Source organism: Neoarius graeffei, chromosome 10 (assembly GCF_027579695.1).
Source record: "Neoarius graeffei isolate fNeoGra1 chromosome 10, fNeoGra1.pri, whole genome shotgun sequence".
Lineage (NCBI taxonomy): Eukaryota > Metazoa > Chordata > Actinopteri > Siluriformes > Ariidae > Neoarius > Neoarius graeffei.
The window spans coordinates 62,804,048-62,824,029 of NC_083578.1; the positions used below are offsets into that span (position 1 = coordinate 62,804,048).

At 40.3% G+C, this 19,982-nt stretch overlaps 2 protein-coding genes across 4 annotated transcripts in view; one reads left to right on the top strand and one right to left on the bottom strand.

Annotated features, from left to right (window-relative positions):
• Positions 1–6,970: 6,970 nt before the first annotated feature.
• tmem81 (transmembrane protein 81) lies at positions 6,971–7,735 on the top strand. Its single transcript, XM_060930846.1, has one exon. The coding sequence runs from the start codon at positions 6,971–6,973 to the stop codon at positions 7,733–7,735; it is 765 nt and encodes a 254-aa protein (XP_060786829.1).
• Positions 7,736–8,062: 327 nt separating this feature from the next.
• Positions 8,063–19,982, bottom strand: part of stk38a (serine/threonine kinase 38a) — a 98,732-nt gene continuing 86,812 nt past the window's right edge. For 2 of the 3 annotated variants that reach the window (XM_060932045.1, XM_060932046.1), the window contains exons 13-14: positions 11,914–12,008; positions 8,063–11,824 (exon numbers count right to left, since the gene is read on the bottom strand). In XM_060932045.1, coding sequence (XP_060788028.1) covers positions 11,688–11,824; positions 11,914–12,008 — 232 coding nt within the window. In that variant the 3' untranslated portion in view covers positions 8,063–11,687. The remainder of the gene's footprint in view (positions 11,825–11,913; positions 12,009–19,982) is intronic. The other variant, XM_060932047.1, reaches the window with a different exon arrangement.

The window sequence follows — 19,982 nt, forward strand, 5'->3', positions numbered from 1 at the left end:
GTTTTCTTTTTTTAATCTGAAAAGTGCTCTCTTATGTAATATGCTGCTCAGATACAAACTTTTTTTTTCCTGTAACATTTAATTTTGTGCTGGAAAACGAACATTTGGAACTCTAAAATGTTTTTGTACTGACTCGATAATGTAGAAGTCAAAGTAGAAATTGATAAAGTTTGTATGAAAAAAAAGTGTGCTAAAGACTTTTGCAGAGTACTTGAGAGAGGGGGGAGTTACAGCTGACTGGGGGTCTTTCAGTGTCAAGTTTCCATGTTCTCCTTGGCCTGCATGGGTTTTTTCCAGGTGCTTCACAGTCCAAACACATGCAGATTAGGTCAACTGGCTACTTTAAATTGTCCATACATGTGAATGAGAGTGTGAATGGTTGTTCATGTGCGTCAGGCCTGTGATAGATTGGCGACCTGTCCAGGGTGTACCCCACCTCTCACCCAAAGTCAGCTGGGATTGATTCCAGCTCCCCCATGACCTTGACAGATAAGCAGCAAAGAAAATGGATCATCTTCTTTAGTGTTCTGCCTGATGGCAGGTCCAGTTACTAGGGAAGAATGATAATAATGGTTTCCCGTTGCCTTCTACTGGATTATTATAGAGGTTTTCTCCTGTCAATCGTTCACAACTATGGGCAATTTCGAATAGCCAGTTAACCTAACCGCATGTCTTTGGACTGTGGGGGAAACCCACAGAGACACAGGAAGAACATGCAAACTCCAACAGAAAGGCCCCCGTCGGTCATTGGGCTGGAGCCCAGAACCTTCTTGCTCTGAGTCGACAGTGCTAACCACTACTCTACCCCAGAAAATAAATGGATGGATGCATATTAAGTAAATTAATGGAGCAAAATTTCCCAATCGGGGTAGGTTCCTAAAAGCTGCTTCTTAACGCTAAGAGTATCTTAACTAGGAGAGAGAGAGAGCATTCATTGCGCTGCTCACTCTACCATTTAACAGTGATCTCTGTGCTACAATGCTTTTGGGAAACTCAGGCCAGATTTGTTTAAATATCCAGATTTGAATATGCTCTGGTCTGTTGAAATGTCCTGCTAGAAATAATTAATTCACATTTAAAGTACAGCTATTATGTTTTGGTTATTGTCCAAAACACAAAGGAAATATAATTTTTTTTAATTATTATTTGACACTGAATGTTTATAGTGGTGCTTGAAAGTTTGTGAACCCTTTAGAGTTTTCTATATTTCTGCATAAATATGATCATCAGATTTTCACACAAGTCCTAAAAGTAGATAAAGAGAACCCAGTTATACAGATGAGATAAATATTATACTTGGTCATTTACAACCCCGATTCCAAAAAAGTTGGGACAAAGTACAAATTGTAAATAAAAACAGAATGCAATTTACAAATCTCAAAAACTGATATTGTATTCACAATAGAACATAGACAACATATCAAATGTCGAAAGTGAGACATTTTGAAATTTCATGCCAAATATTGGCTCATTTGAAATTTCATGACAGCAACACATCTCAAAAAAGTTGGGACAGGGGCAATAAGAGGCTGGAAAAGTTAAAGGTACAAAAAAGGAGGAGCTGGAGGACCAAATTGCAACTCATTAGGTCAATTGGCAATAGGTCATTAACATGACTGGGTATAAAAAGAGCATCTTGGAGTGGCAGCGGCTCTCAGAAGTAAAGATGGGAAGAGGATCACCAATCCCCCTAATTCTGCACCGACAAATAGTGGAGCAATATCAGAAAGGAGTTCAACAGTGTAAATTGCAGAGTTTGAACACATCATCATCATCATCTACAGTGCATAATATCATCAAAAGATTCAGAGAATCTGGAAGAATCTCTGTGCGTAAGGGTCAAGGCCGGAAAACCATACTGGGTGCCCGTGATCTTCGGGCCCTTAGACGGCACTGCATCACATACAGGCATGCTTCTGTATTGGAAATCACAAAATGGGCTCAGGAATATTTCCAGAGAACATTATCTGTGAACACAATTCACCGTTGCCAGCTAAAACTCTATAGTTCAAAGAAGAAGCCGTATCTAAACATGATCCAGAAGCGCAGACGTCTTCTCTGGGCCAAGCCTCATTTAAAATGGACTGTGGCAAAGTGGAAAACTGTTCTGTGGTCAGACGAATCAAAATTTGAAGTTCTTTATGGAAATCAGGGACGCCGTGTCATTCGGACTAAAGAGGAAAAGGACGACCCAAGTCGTTATCAGCGCTCAGTTCAGAAGCCTGCATCTCTGATGGTATGGAGTTGCATTAGTGCATGTGGCATGGGCAGCTTACACATTTGGAAAGATGCCATCAATGCTGAAAGGTATATCCAGGTTCTAGAGCAACATATGCTCCCATCCAGACGACGTCTCTTTCAGGGAAGACCTTGCATTTTCCAACATGACAATGCCAAACCACATACTGCATCAATTACAGCATCATGGCTGCGTAGAAGAAGGGTCCGGGTACTGAACTGGCCAGCCTGCAGTCCAGATCTTTCACCCATAGAAAACATTTGGCGCATCATAAAACGGAAGATACGACAAAAAAGACCTAAGACAGTTGAGCAACTAGAATCCTACATTAGACAAGAATGGGTTAACATTCCTATCCTTAAACTTGAGCAACTTGTCTCCTCAGTCCCCAGACGTTTACAGACCGTTGTAAAGAGAAAAGGGGATGTCTCACAGTGGTAAACATGGCCTTGTCCCAACTTTTTTGAAATGTGTTGTCATGAAATTTAAAATCACCTAATTTTTCTCTTTAAATGATACATTTTCTCAGTTTAAACATTTGATATGTAATCTATGTTCTATTCTGAATAAAATACGGAATTTTGAAACTTCCACATCATTGCATTCTGTTTTTATTTACAATTTGTACTTTGTCCCAACTTTTTTGGAATCGGGGTTGTATTTATTGAGGAAAATTATCCAATATTACATATCTGTGAGTGGCAAAAGTATGTGAACTTTTCCTTTCAGTATCTGGTGTGACCCCCTTGTGCAGCAATAACTGCAACTAAACGTTTCCGCGAACTGTTGATCAGTCCTGGAGGAATTTTAGCCCATTCCTCCATACAGAACAGCTTCAACTCTGGGATGTTGGTGGGTTTCCTCACATGAACTGCTCGCTTCAGGTCCTTCCACAACATTTCGATTGGATTAAGGTCAGGACTTTGACTTGGCCATTCCAAAACATTAACTTTATTCTTTCTTTGGTAGAACGACTTGTGTGCTTAGGGTCGTTGTCTTGCTGCATGACCCACCTTCTCTTGAGATTCAGTTGATGGACAGATGTCCTGACATTTTCCTTTAGAATTCGCTGGTAAAATTCAGAATTAATTGTTCCATCAATGATGGCAAGCCATCCTGGTCCAGATGCAGCAAAACGGGCCCAAACCATGATACTACCACCACCATGTTTCACAGATGGGATAAGGTTCTTATGCTGGAATGCAGTGTTTTCCTTTCTCCAAACATAACACTTCTCATTTAAACCACAAAGTTCTATTTTGGTCTCATCCGTCCACAAAACATTTTTCCAATAGCCTTCTGGCTTTTCCACATGATCTTTAGCAAACTGCAGACGAGCATTAATGTTCTTTTTGAAGAGCAGTGGCTTTCTCCTTGCAGCCCTGCCATGCACACCATTGTTGTTCAGTGTTCTCCTGATGGTGGACTCATGAATATTAGCCAATGTGAGAGAGGCCTTCAGTTGCTTAGAAGTTACCCTGGGGTCCTTTTAGACCTCGCCGACTATTACACGCCTTGCTCTTGGAGTGATCTTTGTTGGTCGACCACTCCTGGGGAGGGTAACAATGGTCTTGAATTTCCTCCATTTGTACACAATCTGTCTGACTGTGTATCGGTGGAGTCCAAACTCTTTAGAGATGGTTTTGTAACCTTTTCCAGCCTGATGAGCATCAACAACACTTTTTCTGAGGTCCTCAGAAATCTCTTTTGTTCGTACCATGATACACTTCCACAAACATGTGTTGTGAAGATCAGACTTTGATCCCTGTTCTTTAAATAAAGCAGGGTGCCCACTCACTCCTGATTGTCATCCCATTGATTGAAAACACCTGACTCTAATTTCACCTTCAAATTAACTGCTAATCCTGGAGGTTCACATACTTTTGCCACTCACAGATATGTAATATCGGATCATTTTCCTCAATAAATAAATGACCAAGTATAATATTTTTGTCTCATTTGTTTAACTGGGTTCTCTTTATCTACTTTTAGGACTTGTGTGGAAATCTGATGTTTTAGGTTATATTTATGCAGAAATATAGAAAATTCTAAAGGGTTCATAAACTTTCAAGCACCACTGTAGATATCAGGTACATGAAAATTGAGCATGAATGAAAGGATGCAAAATTATCTTTCGGCAGGCTTGATTACTTGAAAGGCTCAACACAAAACTTCACTCTACTGGCGTAATTTGTTATTCAACTGGTTGTCAGATCACATGACTCACACCATGATGGTGGAATTTTCAGTGTACACCATGCAGACCTGGTTTAACACTCTGACCTTTGTGGGTTTTCACTTGTAATCTTCTCATTTTGGATTCTGCCACAGTGTCTTAGTGCGGTTTAGACTTGACATTTTAAAATCTTCAGTGACGACTTCTTGAGCCATTTTAATGAGGACTTGCTCATGTGCTCTGGATATATGATCCATCTGCTCTTCAGATTTGAATCAAGGCCTTTCATTATCCACTAATTTTTTTTCTCCGAGTACAAAATTCAGCTTTCACTTTGATAAGTCAATCAAGACAGTTCTGCTCCAAACCTTTTTTTTTTTTTCCTTCGGTGGAGTTTCCAGTGGTTGAGTGAGTCATAGATGGTGGAGCTTTTATTATTATTATTAATTTATTTTTACAGTTTACCTTAGTAATGGAGACTTTGGGGACAAGAATTCCTGAGAAAATAGACAACCAACCCAGATTTTCCAATACATGGCCAACAGTGTTCTCAATGGTGGAGCTGGGAACCTTGAAGTCTGGAAACTAGTAAGACTAGTTTGCATAAATGTTATTATTCGATCCACATCCACTGGATATGAGCAATCACACGTTCTGACTGGCTACTCTGCTACTAGGCTATCAGTTCATATACCATGAGTCGAGAAAAACAAAATGGCGGAACGTGTTGCTGAACCAACCAAGGACGAAATAAAAACTACTTGAAAACGCCCCCCCCCAAAAAAAGCAACAAAATATGGAACGAAAGTATTTCATGGTAAGAACGTGTCTTTTTATTTTTCAAGAATTATAGTAGCAATTTGTGAAAAATGCTATCATTGCACCAGTTTGGTGAAATTATTTTGTCGGACGTTTTGTATAAAGTTATTTATCGAATTTGCAAAAAATAAAAATGCTCCGTTTCTCAAAATCTAGTGACTGTAGATAGAATAAAACAGTTATTCCACTCAATCTCATCGTACATGGCTTATAGTCAACTCGGTGCTATGCGCCTCGTTGGCTATCAGCTCATGTACGACTTGATTTCGTGGAATAACTTAAATATACGTTAAACTCTCAAAATATATTATGTGCTCGTTCTAATACATTATCATTTCTATAGTAACAGCTCATTCAGAGAGAATTGTATGGTGGAAAAGCTGCATTATTATTTTACAAAAAAAAAAAAAAACGTTGACACGGTGGAGCTTTCAGTAAGATGTTTAGATGACGTTTACAGGAGTCGTCCCAGGTTTCAGCGTTTTGTAACAGACAGCAGGTTTTCTGATATTGCCGAGTCTTCAGGAGGAGTTTTAATCACAAGCTGCATGTTTGATCTTATTAAATTCAAGCGAGACAACTCACTGCCTGTTGATGTTCCACAACATTAAAATGAACTATAAATGGTTAAAAAGTATGATATGTTGTTCATTAATAAATTAAAACTTGCTATCGTTGGCAAATCACTGGGTGGTACCGTGGTGCAGTGGTTGGCACTGCCGCCTCACAGCAAGAAGGTTCTGGGTCCGAACATCATGGCAGTTTGCATGTTCTCTCTGCATCTTTGTGGGTTTCCTCCAGAGTCCAAGGACATGCAGATTAGGTAAAATACCCAGCCACTGGGGTTGCACAAGCCAGTGCATATTTAGAGAGGGTTGCATCAGGAAGGGCATCCGGTGTAAAACCTATGCCAAATCTCATCTCATCTCATTATCTCTAGCCGCTTTATCCTTCTACAGGGTCGCAGGCAAGCTGGAGCCTATCCCAGCTGACTACGGGCGAAAGGCGGGGTACACCCTGGACAAGTCGCCAGGTCATCACAGGGCTGACACATAGACACAGACAACCATTCACACTCACATTCACACCTACGCTCAATTTAGAGTCGCCAGTTAACCTAACCTGCATGTCTTTGGACTGTGGGGGAAACCGGAGCACCCGGAGGAAACCCACGCGGACACGGGGAGAACATGCAAACTCCGCACAGAAAGGCCCTCGCCGGCCCCGGGGCTCGAACCCAGGACCTTCTTGCTGTGAGGCGACAGCGCTAACCACTACACCACCATGCCGCCCCCTATGCCAAATCAAATATGCAAATTGTTATGATCTGCTGTGGTGACCCATCACGGGAACAGCTGAAAGATGATGATTGTTGGCAAATCACTGTGGTATAAGAAGAACTAAATAGTTTGGGATGTGAAATTATCAGAAAATAAATCAACAACCCCGTCATGGACCATTTTTCTATCGCATGCAACTTCCTCTCATCTTCTGTGATCGGAATGAATTTGTCTGAAACGTCTTCAGATTAAATATTTCCCTCCGATCTTTTCTGCCAAATATTGGTGTGGTCTTAAGGCCCATTCATTTACGTACGCTACAGCTTACATAATAAAAACCAAAACAGCAGATCAAGGTAAAAGTGCATTGTATGTTTATTATCATTTCAAAGAAGTGATTATTTTTCTCTAATCTTGTCTACACAGGTAACATCTAAACCATTGGAGCTCCCATTAATGCGCCGCTTTACCCTCTTTTTGATTCTGCTGCATTCCTGCAGCCAGCATGAGGCTTCTAGAGGTGTTGATCTAGAAGATCTGGCTTCCAATGACACATGGGTAATCGCCTACAGTTCAAGCTGTAGCACCACCTGCGGACTGGGCATCCGTACCCAGAGGCTCTGCCCTTTGGGGGTTGATGATGAAGCTAACTCCCCGGCATGCAGGGTTCGTCAGGTCCGGTGTTTGGACAACTGGCAGTGTGGGCTACAGACTCAAACAGCCACCATAGGACAATATCTGGAGATGGACTGTCTTGAGGAAGTCATGGAAGCCATGGGTCCCTTCGCCTTTGTGGTGTCGTGGCGCTTTGCACGAGGGATCATCACCACTAATGACCGCTTCTTCGTACGGCGTGATGTCCCAGGGCTGGACAGGGTCATCCTGAATCCGGTGAAAGAGGAGGACGCTGGAACGTATCGTTGTGATGTGCTGGACACATCTTACCGCAGGGTGAAGAGGATGTATAAAGGACTGAAGGTTTTATCTGCGCAGGTTCTGAGCCTGAACTTCGCTAAGGGCTTGAGTGAGTGGGAGAAACCCGGAGAGATTAATGAAACTCTCCTCACTGCGAAACTGTATCCAAGCAGCACCGTGCGAAATGTCGTGCTGGTCAGTTTGTCCATATCCATCACTGTGGCTGGGATTGTCTTGCTTGGTCTGTTTGCTTTTTCTTACTGGAAAAGGTCAACAAAGAAGGACCCAATTTCCCATGAGTGTTAAGGAAACCCCTGATGAGTCACTAGTTGTTTTGTCGAGTAGAGTAATGTTCCCTTCAATTGTTATATTAACATTATCAATACTCAACGTGTGGAATTAAATTCGATTCAATTCCTGAACACGGTGTCGCTTATCTGCATTATTTCTAATCCCAATAAACAGGACTCAGGAATCTGAGATGCCATACAACACTGTCTTGTAAATAAATAAACGTTAACAAGGCAGCAGAGTAGCGCTTTAAAAGCAGCATGCAATATTAACTGCTCGAGTATGCAAATATCAAACAAATGTGGAAAAACAAAACAAAACACACATACACACACCACAGGGTAAATAAACTGGTGCTTTATTGAATTATAACATTAAAATTGTGTGCTCCCCACAAACTCCCTCAATAACAAACCAGTAAAGGTGCTCTATGAAGTGAAGCTACAATCTACAAACTTAATATTAAGGCAGAGAGAGGCCCGACTTCATCGTCTCACAGTAGAATGCAACATTATAGAACCCAGGAGCGGTTTTTATATTAGATTTTATACTTTAAAAGAACAGCAAGCTCATTCTTCTTTGCTACTCTTCTCAAGTCCAGGGACGCTCTCAAACACATTCCTGGTTGAATAAATAAGCCATAAATCCCTTACAATACAAACCCCTTAAACACACACACACACACACACACACACACACACACACACACACACACTTTATTCCAGAAGGTTCTAGTAAGTATATAAATCTTCCAAAATTAGCCAGAAAGACTAGACTACTGTAATGATTGTGTGAAAAGGTAAATATAATCGACCAGTGTTTTTTTAGAACAGCCTTCTGTGTGGACTATACATACCGTGAAAGTAAATCAAATGTACATCGCTTCAGCTGTGACTAAACCTCTGTGCAACAGAACGTTCCCAAAATGTCATAATGTCGAAACTTCCATCTCTTAAACAGTGCAATCTGAGATCTAAACCTTCGGCCTCATTTATCAGTCTTTCACAAAAATTGTATGGAAATGTTTTCAAAACCCAAACGAACCAAAAATTTGGGTAACACTGATTTTCTTTATAATCACGTGTGTATGCGAGTGAATGCCAAGCGCTCTCGTAGCATGGCTGGTTCACATTTAGTGACCATCACAAAACTCGAAGAGCTGAAAATGACGAATAACCGACGAAAGAGCGCCTCCTATGCGCGGTATATGCTGATCTTCCAATAATGCAGCTCAGCCACTGTACCACATCAGCTACCATAGGCACAGACTAACGCTTCCTCCTTTATAGGGTGCCGTTACTTTGGTCATAATTATACGGCTGGTTTTATTTGTATTAATTTATGGGCTTGGTTTTGCTTTCTTTAATATAAAAGGTCTCGCTAGACTTCCTAAAATGTGTTTATGTAACTAAAATACATAAATGATTTCACGTTATTGTTGATTACACGATCTGAAGTCTATCAGCTAAGGTTCACGTTCGTGATTCTCCTTATACGCAAATTTACACAAATCCAGGCGTTTGTACATTACATTAAATGGCATTTAGCGGACGCTGTTATCCAGGAGTGGCGTACAACATACCCAGAGCAGCCTGGGGAGCGGTTAAGGGTTAGGTGCCTTGCTCAAGGGCACTTCAGCCATTCCTGCTGGTCCAGGGAATTAAACTGGCAACCTTTGGGTCCCAAAGCTGCTTTTCGAACCATGAGGCCATGGCTTCCCCATGTCCAGGATATAAACGTTTTCCTGAACAAACTATATTGGGTAAAAGATTCACGAATAAACAAACGTTCGTATCCAGCCTGATAAATGAGGCCTACTACAAAACCCACCAGTTTCCATTTTGAGAATGAGTCACTTCAGCACGTCTTTTTTATTGTTCCAGCAGTCAAATGGGTGTTGTGTGTATAGCTTGAACAAGCATGTTCTCACAAATAAACTCTGAACAAGAAGGAACGTTTTGTTCCCAAGTAACAAACTGCACAGTGCTGGAACAGAGGGACACGGCAACAGAAGAAGAAGAAGAATAGAGTTTAAAAGTAATTAAACGCGAACTCTGTGCCATTCAGATATCATCCAACGTTTGAGCAGCGCTCATGCAAAATCATGCGAGCAGAATGGCCCGACTACACGATCAATGAAATAATGCTCTAATTTACAAAACGCAAATGCTCCCTTGTATAGCTCCTGAAATATAAAAACTACAGCATTTTGGAAAAAGTCCCACAATGGTGCTTTTTCTTTTCATCATAAAATCAACAGCATTTTTGGATTTGTGAGGCCATGCGGATAGTAATTTGCTTAAACAACAGCATTTTGTATTGCAAAATAAGAAACCTCCTTACATTCTCCTGCTTCAGTCAGACGGAACAAATCAATAGTTACAATTCAGCAGAAGTTTGGACCGAAAGTACAATTAGCTCTAATTGGATCTGGTTTTCGAATCCAGCTGAGTCAAAGCTAAATCTAGATTGGATTGATCTTAGCTACAACACCAGGACAGTCTAATAATGACACAAAACAACTCAGCTTATTGAGAACAGGATTTCGTTTTAACATGATGCTGATGAAAGAACCTATCGAAATGTAACTGAGTGAGACCTATCCGTCCGAGTCATACAACGTCTGCAGACTCCCGCAAACGTTCCTTAAATCACGATGAGTGAGTTTTCTACACAAATAGTGCTGGAATGACGACAATAGACAGCTACTGTCCCATGATAAATAATTTTGTGTGTTTATTTTATTTTTCGCCACTACTCTACAAGGCAGAAACCTCAAATTTCGAGTACAAATCAAGCTCCTCGAAGGCATAACAAGGGTGCATGAGCTGCTAAAAGTAACAAGTCTTTGGTAAAATATTGCTTTGCTATTAACATGCTTTTTCAGCCCGGTATCAACGTGGAAGACTGCAGAGTATATAATCAAATAAGCGAATTCAGTACACGCTCATCCGACTCATGCTTTGTTCCCAAACTGAACAAGGTAAACATGAACAATGAGCCCTTTTAAGGAAAAAAAAAAAAAGATTCGAATTTAGTACGGATACGAACATCTAGCAAATGTAAAAATCACAAGGTAAAGTTACATCTGCAGTTGAAATAATTACGATAAATATGCTGGTCTACAATACGTCACTTGGTCATCATTGCTGGCTGGTATACGGAAAAGAAAGTAAACCGAGGAAAAAATGTTTGCTTCAGTGTGCAGGTCTAGAAGAGGGACATTTTGCTGGTATAACAAGTGGAACATTCGTCTAGTATCCAAATTTAAGGCAATGTCTGTCCCTGGAGGCAGGTTCAAACATTATAATTGGCTTTCAAGCACTGAAAACTGTTTGCATAACCAAAAAGAGAAGCCCCTTGCATTTTGCCATTGCCAGTAAGGTGAAGCATGTAATGGCAAGCACTCTCAAACATTATATTTTATATATATAATAAACACACACAAACAAGGATAAAAACCAAATGTATCCAAATTCTTGGACTTTTTTATAAAAAAAAAAGAAAAAAAAAAGGTGTCCTACTTTTGTTTACTGAAAATGTGTAAATTCATTTCTACAGCAGATGACGTTTAGGTTGAAACGGAGCAGAATTCTTCGATGGGATTTGATTACGCTAACTAAACTCAAATCCCTGGTTGAAAGTGGACTGGCCACATTCTAGTCTTCTACATAAATTGTTAATCAAGTCAGAAAAAAAAATTCTCTCTATTCAGGGGACAAGAATTTGCATTCCTAGTCTGGGGGGGGAGGCGACTAGAAATAGCTTTAGCAGCTCCTACTAAAGACGCTTGGGTAATAAAATGGTAGGAAGTGCTGGAAGAGAACGAGTCCACTACCATGAATGCATCACAGCGTGGCCCACAAGAAACAGACAAGTTTGGAGATGCCGACCGATCCGCAGTGATGAGAAGCAATGGGAAAGGGCTCCGTAAAGGACAAACACATGCTCTGTGCAGGTTCTGTGTTTATCTCTTCCCTGATTTCATATAGGAGGGAATGGCCCCCCGGGCAGTCAGGCCCTCGAAGCGCTTGTACGTGTAGTTAATGAAGACCCAGTCTTTGCTCTTTAAATCAGCTTCACTGTGGTTCGACACAACAGATGCTAAGAAAGAAGAGAAAGGAAAATGAGTTAAAATCGACAGTGGGAAGCAAACATAGAGGTTCAGAAACAGAAATGTTCCCTGAACGTACATGTTGGTTGGAGGATGTCTGAATCTGGAAACTCGTCGAAGTTTGACGTGTCATCGATGCTTTTAATCTCGATTGGAATGGCAGCGGGTCTCTCCCTGTCAAAATAAATATGTTTGTGTTTAGGCCCTCTCACCTACAAGATAACCGCTTAGCATGACTGTACACATGAGAATAGTTCTGTTAACCAGCAGAGAATATGCTCCAATTTAAATGTAAATGCATTACAATGATCATCACTTCCGATATCTTACTTGTGCGATACAAAGTTTCAATCGTCCCTACATGATATTACATTGCCATGATATCCAGGGATATCAAAAGTTTGGACACAGCTACACATTTCACATGACATCATTGTAACGGCGGATTTGTTTATGCGGCCATGTTGCCAGGCAGGCTTTCTGTTTGAGAACAACCAGTACAAGTGTACGCAAGTGATTGTAACCAATTCAGTAAACATCTACAAATGAACTTGTAGAAATTACATCTAAAAAGAACAATGCCAGAAACCTGTAGAGCTTTTGGATGTAATAACAGACGTGGAAATAAGCCTGGTTTAACTTTTCACCACTTCCTGGCGAATCCAGAAAAATAGTGAGCTGCAGTTAAACAGGAAGCCTGGATGCCAACAAAGCATTCCAGTGTGTGTGGATGACATTCTATATCAGGTTAGTGTGAACGCTCTGTGCACCTGTTACAACCTCGATTCCAAAAAAGTTGGGACAAAATACAAATTGTAAATAAAAATGGAATGCAATGATGTGGAAGTTTCAAAATTCCATATTTTATTCAGAATAGAACATAGATGACATAAATGTTTAAACTGAGAAAATGTATCATTTAAAGAGAAAAATTAGGTGATTTTAAATTTCATGACAACAACACATCTCAAAAAAGTTGGGACAAGGCCATGTTTACCACTGCGAGACATCCCCTTTTCTCTTTACAACAGTCTGTAAACGTCTGGGGACTGAGGAGACAAGTTGCTCAAGTTTAGGGATAGGAATGTTAACCCATTCTTGTCTAATGTAGGATTCTAGTTGCTCAACTGTCTTAGGTCTTTTTTGTCGTATCTTCCGTTTTATGATGCGCCAAATGTTTTCTATGGGTGAAAGATCTGGACTGCAGGCTGGCCAGTTCAGTACCCGGACCCTTCTTCTACGCAGCCATGATGCTGTAATTGATGCAGTATGTGGTTTGGCATTGTCATGTTGGAAAATGCAAGGTCTTCCGTGAAAGAGACGTCGTCTGGATGGGAGCATATGTTGCTCTAGAACCTGGATATACCTTTCAGTATTGATGGTGTCTTTCCAGATGTGTAAGCTGCCCATGCCACATGCACTAATGCAACCCCATACCATCAGAGATGCAGGCTTCTGAACTGAGCGCTGATAACAACTTGGGTCGTCCTTCTCCTCTTTAGTCCGAATGACACGGCGTCCCTGATTTCCATAAAGAACTTCAAATTTTGATTCGTCTGACCACAGAACAGTTTTCCACTTTGCCACAGTCCATTTTAAATGAGCCTTGGCCCAGAGAAGACGTCTGCGCTTCTGGATCATGTTTAGATACGGCTTCTTCTTTGAACTATAGAGTTTTAGCTGGCAACGGCGGATGGCACGGTGAATTGTGTTCACAGATAATGTTCTCTGGAAATATTCCTGAGCCCAGTTTGTGATTTCCAATACAGAAGCATGCCTGTATGTGATGCAGTGTTGTCTAAGGGCCCGAAGATCACGGGCACCCAGTATGGTTTTCTGGCCTTGACCCTTACGCACAGAGATTCTTCCAGATTCTCTGAATCTTTTGATGATATTATGCACTGTAGATGATATGTTCAAACTCTTTGCAATTTTACACTGTCGAACTCCTTTCTGATATTGCTCCACTATTTGTCGGTGCAGAATTAGGGGGATTGGTGATCCTCTTCCCATCTTTACTTCTGAGAGCCGCTGCCACTCCAAGATGCTCTTTTTATCCCCAGTCATGTTAATGACCTATTGCCAATTGACCTAATGAGTTGCAATTTGGTCCTCCAGCTGTTCCTTTTTTGTACCTTTAACTTTTTCAGCCTCTAATGCCTCTTTTCCACCAAAGCAGTTCCAGGGCTGGTTGGGGGCCAGTGCTTAGTTTGGAACCGGGTTTTCTGTTTCCACTGACAAAGAACTGGCTCTTGGGCTAGAAAAACCGGTTCCAGGCTAGCACCAACTCTTTGCTGGGCCAGAGGAAAGAACCGTTTACGTCGGGGGGGGCGGAGATAAGACCAACAACAATAGATCGCCATTTTTAAGCGACGAGAAGCAGCAGCTGTACAAACGTGAAGTCATCCATTATTGTTGTTGCTGCTGCTTCTTCTCCGTGTTGTTGCTTCGATGTTCGCGCCAAGGTTTATGCAAACGCAGCGATGTAACTGAAGTATACAGCGATGTAACTGACATGGCTTCCCTTAGCACCCCGAGCTATGGAAAAGCAAACTGGTTCTCAGCTGGCTCGCAAGTTGAACGAGTTGTGAACCAGCACCGGCCCCAAACCAGCCCTGGAACTGATTTGGTGGAAAAGGAGCATTATTGCCTGTCTCATCTGTGCTGTATGTCAAGCATGTATAGCATATTTGACAATAAAGTTGACTTGATTAGACTATTTGGCATGAAATTTCAAAATGTCTCACTTTCGACATTTGATATGTTGTCTATGTTCTATTGTGAATACAATATCAGTTTTTGAGATTTGTAAATTATTGCATTCCGTTTTTATTTACAATTTGTACTTTGTCCCAACTTTTTTGGAATCAGGGTTGTATTTTTCCTGAAACTTTTTCTAGCTCAAGGCCATTGAGTTATAAAAATTCCAAAGATCTAGATCTAGCCTCGGCGTACTCAAGTTAACATTCAACAAGTCCGTAAGTTGGCGTAACATGGACAGAACTTTGGTCGAGATAGTAAAGCTTTTTACAGGCTGCATTGACATGATATATTTTATTAGACCTAATGCTTGGCGAGACTAGCAGTATGTTTGTTATGTACTGATAATGTAGACTCGGCTAAACACCATAAAATATGCTAGATCTAGACCCTGGCTTGTTTATTACTATTAGAAGTCCACGTTTGAGCTTACCTTTGTCATAATAAGGTATTTTTCTTTATTGGGAATTTCCCATAACATTCTGGCACGAAAACTGCCTCAAAATATCAGAAGGCATCTGTAGTTTTGTCTGCCTTTAGCATCTCTGGTGGATTTAGAAGTCACAAATACTAAATAATTCAGGATGTTGTAGTGTCCCAAATCCGGTAGCTAGTTTGCCGAACACTTTTCAAGTGGAATAAAGAGATTTGTGGGTAAATTAAGAAGCCTTTATTTTTGTCACATATACACTCAAGCACAGTGAAATTCCTCCTCTGCATTTAAACCATTTGAAGCAGTGAAAACCCACACACACACTCCCAGAGCAGTGGCAAAATAAATACATTTGTGGGTAAATTACATGGATCTGTGATGCCTGCATGTTTCAGCTTTTGGATGTAATGAGATCTGCTGGTATTGTGGGCAACACGGTGGTGTAATGGTTTTTTTCATAGGTTTTTTTTTTCATAGGTTAGTTTTTGTTCATAGGGCAGGCCCACACACACCCTATTTCCTTGAGAGATCATTAGTATTATATAGTTTTATAATGGGGGCGGCACGGTGGTGTAGTGGTTAGCGCTGTCGCCTCAGCAAGAAGGTCCGGGTTCGAGCCCCGTGGCCGGCGAGGGCCTTTCTGTGCAGAGTTTGCATGTTCTCCCCGTGTCCGCGTGGGTTTCCTCCGGGTGCTCCGGTTTCCCCCACAGTCCAAAGACATGCAGGTTAGGTTAATATGGGACGGCCTTGGGCTGAGGCACCTAACTCCCAACTGCTCCCTGGGCGCTGTTAGCATGGCTGCCCACTGCTCTGGGTATGTGTGTGTGCTCATTGTGCATGTGTGTTCTCACTGCTTCAGATGGGTTGAATGCAGAGAGGAATTTCACAAGTGTGGGATGAATAAAGTTGTGCTTTTTTTTTTAAATATAAAATTTTAATCATTTCAGAGAGATTGTACCGACTGCAGTCGTGTCGATTTTCATTATTAACTGTCGCAACTATGTTTCTTTGTTTGTACAGCAATATGGCAGATGCTGCGTGATAAACAAAAATCTGTGACATCAGTAAAAGGCCCCTATCGACACCATCTTAACCAGCTTCATGAAGGAGTCACCTAGAATGCTTTTCAATTAACAGGTGCCTTGTCAAAAGTTAATTAGTGCAATTTCTTGACTTCTTAATGCGTTTGGGATCAAACAGTAAATAATAATACAGTAAACAGCCCGATTCCACAACTGTAGTAATCCATATTATGTCAAGAGCCGCTCAATTAAGTAAAGAGAAACGACATCCATCGTTACTTTAAGACATGAGGTGACTTTTAATTAATAAAAATAAAGAAAAACTAGTGAATTTAAAGGCATGTCCAAACTTTTGGCTGGTCCAATACAACAGTTAGTTCATGTCCACTCATTTGATTGATTTGGTTGAGTAACATGACAAGAAGGCTTATATTTAGTATAACTGCAGTGGAACATTATCACTCCACTTGTCTGTGCTCGCCACATAAAATTACACTTCCTAATTCAAAATGGTTATTACTGTAGTATTAGTGACATCAGTGGACAAACAAAATTTTTCAGAAATATAATATAATTTGAAATATAATTTGACATAAAACTATGAAAGATAAAGATGAAAGAAAGAAGGGATGTCAACTTCACCTGACACACCTTTAAAAGGAATATACAAATCAATTTGAGCTAGCTAGCTAGCTAGCCAGCTAGCTGACGTGCTATACAGTGAGCAAGACTTGTTTGGGATCCATTTCTACTAGGGGTGCAAAAATAAAACGGAACATTTGGCCATATTGTGTCCGAAATGTCACCCATTCGATATTAAATTACTGCTTATAGAACTATTGTATAAAAGCAATATGACACAAGCGAGAGTGCAGTTATACTGAATATTTGCATGGCTGTGATGACCTAGATTGCCAGTATTCACTATAACCAGACTGTTACATGTGCAATATTGACTATTATACATACAGGACGCTTTTTCGATGGAATAAAAACATGTATTCTATTCCCTTCTAGCAGGTTTCATTCATTTGGTTTGATGGCATACAGTATTATTAGCATATCACTTATCCTACATGTATTATGCCACTCTACCCAATGGAGAACGAGCGTGCAGTATTGTTACATATTGCACGTTGTCAAGACAACACACGTCGGAGCTGATGCGAATATCCAATGAGAAACTTTTCTGCTGCGCATGTGCACAATCATTTCTTTGTTCGCCGGGAAAGAGAAAGACGCGCTCAACACCCGAAAGGCTGCCAGAACTTCAATAGATATTCTTCATGCATATTTACAAGAGAATATACCGCGAGTTGGCCTAGTGGTTAGCGTGTCCGCCTCTTGATCGGGAGATCGCGAGTTCTACTCATGGTCGGGTCATACCAAAGACCATCTTAAAAATGGTGCCTACTGCCATGTGGCAAGGCATGCTGCAATACAGATGCGAGTGGGGAGTCAAACTCTCGCGGTTACCAGAGGACCAGCCCCCCCACTGTAACCCTAGCTATGTGATAGGCGAGAGGCCGAGGGCTACGGAAACGGAGGTCGGCGCCGCCCTATGCACCACATGGCGTGGGAAGGACTTTGATTTGATTTACAAGAGAAAAACATACCAACGGACATCGAAAAACTGGAAAAGAGACAGGTCGGAGATGTAAAACTTCCGTACTAGCAAGCGACTGTGACAATTTGCAAACAAACACGGCCACCAGGTTTGCCTTGTTAAATACGGAAGATTTTGAGAGAATTTTGGCTACCAGGTAGCTCTGTTGTGTGTAAGTTGTCGATATTGATTTTAAAAGTAACCAAGTAGATTACACAGGGAAATGAATACTTAAGTCTGAGTGAAAAATATTGTGGTGAGCGTGCGTGGAAGAAGAGTCTGGAGACAGAAATCTTAGTTTTTCGGTTGCGAGTCTGCGTTACTTGCCCTCGATAGCACTGACTTGACTGCTTTATTAGCATTCGCCAACACTACTGATGAACGCTACACCGGCTGGAAGGTGACTGCACTGCCGTACTAACAGCACCGAGTCGTGGGTAAGCTAGCGCTGGTCTTTGAGAATGCTGATATGAAGAGTGTATAATAATAATAATAATAATAATAATAATATTGGCTGGCTTTTTTTCGTGCTATATCAGATATATTCCATTCAGTTAGCATGATATTGAATGAGTCAAAGACGAGTTCAGTATCATGCTAACTGAATGGAATACATCTGATATACCATTCAACGCCAGCCAACATTATTTAAATATTAGAAGACCCAGACCTGCTAAACTTTTTTTTGTATTTTGTGTAGAAGCTCCTCAGTTTGACATGGGGGTATGCGGAGTCATCACTCAAAAATCCGCCAAAAGCACAGTCTTTTTCTCAATAACAGTTTTGGTTTTGGCTGAAAGAGAAAGGATTTTACCCCAAAAAGATTAAACACCCTCAGTGAAGTGTAAAATCTAACACTTATACAATTAATGTTAATGGTGATGATAATTACCAAGTGATTAAATAACACTGAGCAGCAGAAAAGTGAGAAAGCTGATCATGTAAAATGATATCAAAATGACCTGTTATTTTAAAATATATAAAATCTATTATACTTTGTTATATTCTACATTTTATTCCATTCTATTTATTATATTCTATTATATTTTATTTCTGTCTTCTTTATTTTTTATATATATATATATATATATATATATATATATATACACATACACACGTATTATTTTTTTATATATATACACGTATTATTTTATACACACGTATTTATATATATATATATATATATATATATATATATATATATATATATATATATATATATATATATACACACACACACACACGTGTGTGTGTGTATATATATTTTACTCTGTACTTGAGCTGCTGCAACACCTATCCTGTGTCTGAAATCATTGAGCTCATTGGTAAAATGAAAAACGCTTTCGGACACTAGTCTGTCGTGCTGGTATTTGCGTCATTACTGTCGCACAATTAAAACGTGCCAAAATTTTTTTTCCCTTCCTCTTCCCCATATCTTATTCTTTTTTATATTTGTATATGTAAATACCTAATTTAATTTATCTAGAAGTTCTCTCTATTTATATTCTCTGTTTATCATGTAATGATGCTACTGGAATTTTAACTTCCCTGAGGGAACCCGCCCAAAGGGATCAATAAAGTATTATCTAATCTAATATGTGCCAGATCAGTCGGCTGGTGAGTTTTCAAAATAATAAATACATACATGTATTTTTGTGATAAATCCATATTATACTGAGCGCATTTCCCACATTAATCAATACAAAGTACCTGCATCTTTCAGTTCTTTTAAATCAAGGCTGAATACTTTCTTCTTTGCCGCTGCCTTTTATTAAATCAAATTTGAGACTTTTATGCTGTGTTCACACTTATACCGGTACGATAGTGGTATAACTGTATCGATACAAAGTATACCGGTACAGTTTAGTGCATCTGTCCACACTAGCGAGAAATGTTTGCAGTTTTCTTTCACAGTAGTTGAAATGCACGTGCGTGAACTGTTTGTGGTTACAGAGTAACTTCCTTCCAAGAATATATGGCATCCGTTATTCCGTGATCTCGAGAAAACAAAACAATTATTCTGTGATCTCGAGAAAACAAAACAATTATTTCATGATCTCAGCTGGATCACTGTATCTCCGTCGGTAGAGACGAAGCCGGGCCAGTCTTCTGCGGAGGTGCCGCGGACTAATTTTGAAATGATCCCTTATTAAAAGACTTAATGCAATCTCTCCCTGTGTCAACCCCTGATCAAAATATTGCCTTATTAGTTGATCGATTATTCCAGACATTCTAATGACCAAAGTTGCGTCTATACAGAATGAGAAATAGCCCCAAAGTCAGCATATCACAAGTCTCTTGGCGCACCTGAATGAACCATTTCTCAG

What these genes read in the sequence shown, in the direction of transcription:
- tmem81 (XM_060930846.1), top strand. Translation starts at nt 6,971, where the DNA reads ATGCGCCGCTTTACCCTCTTTTTGATTCTGCTGCATTCCTGCAGCCAG.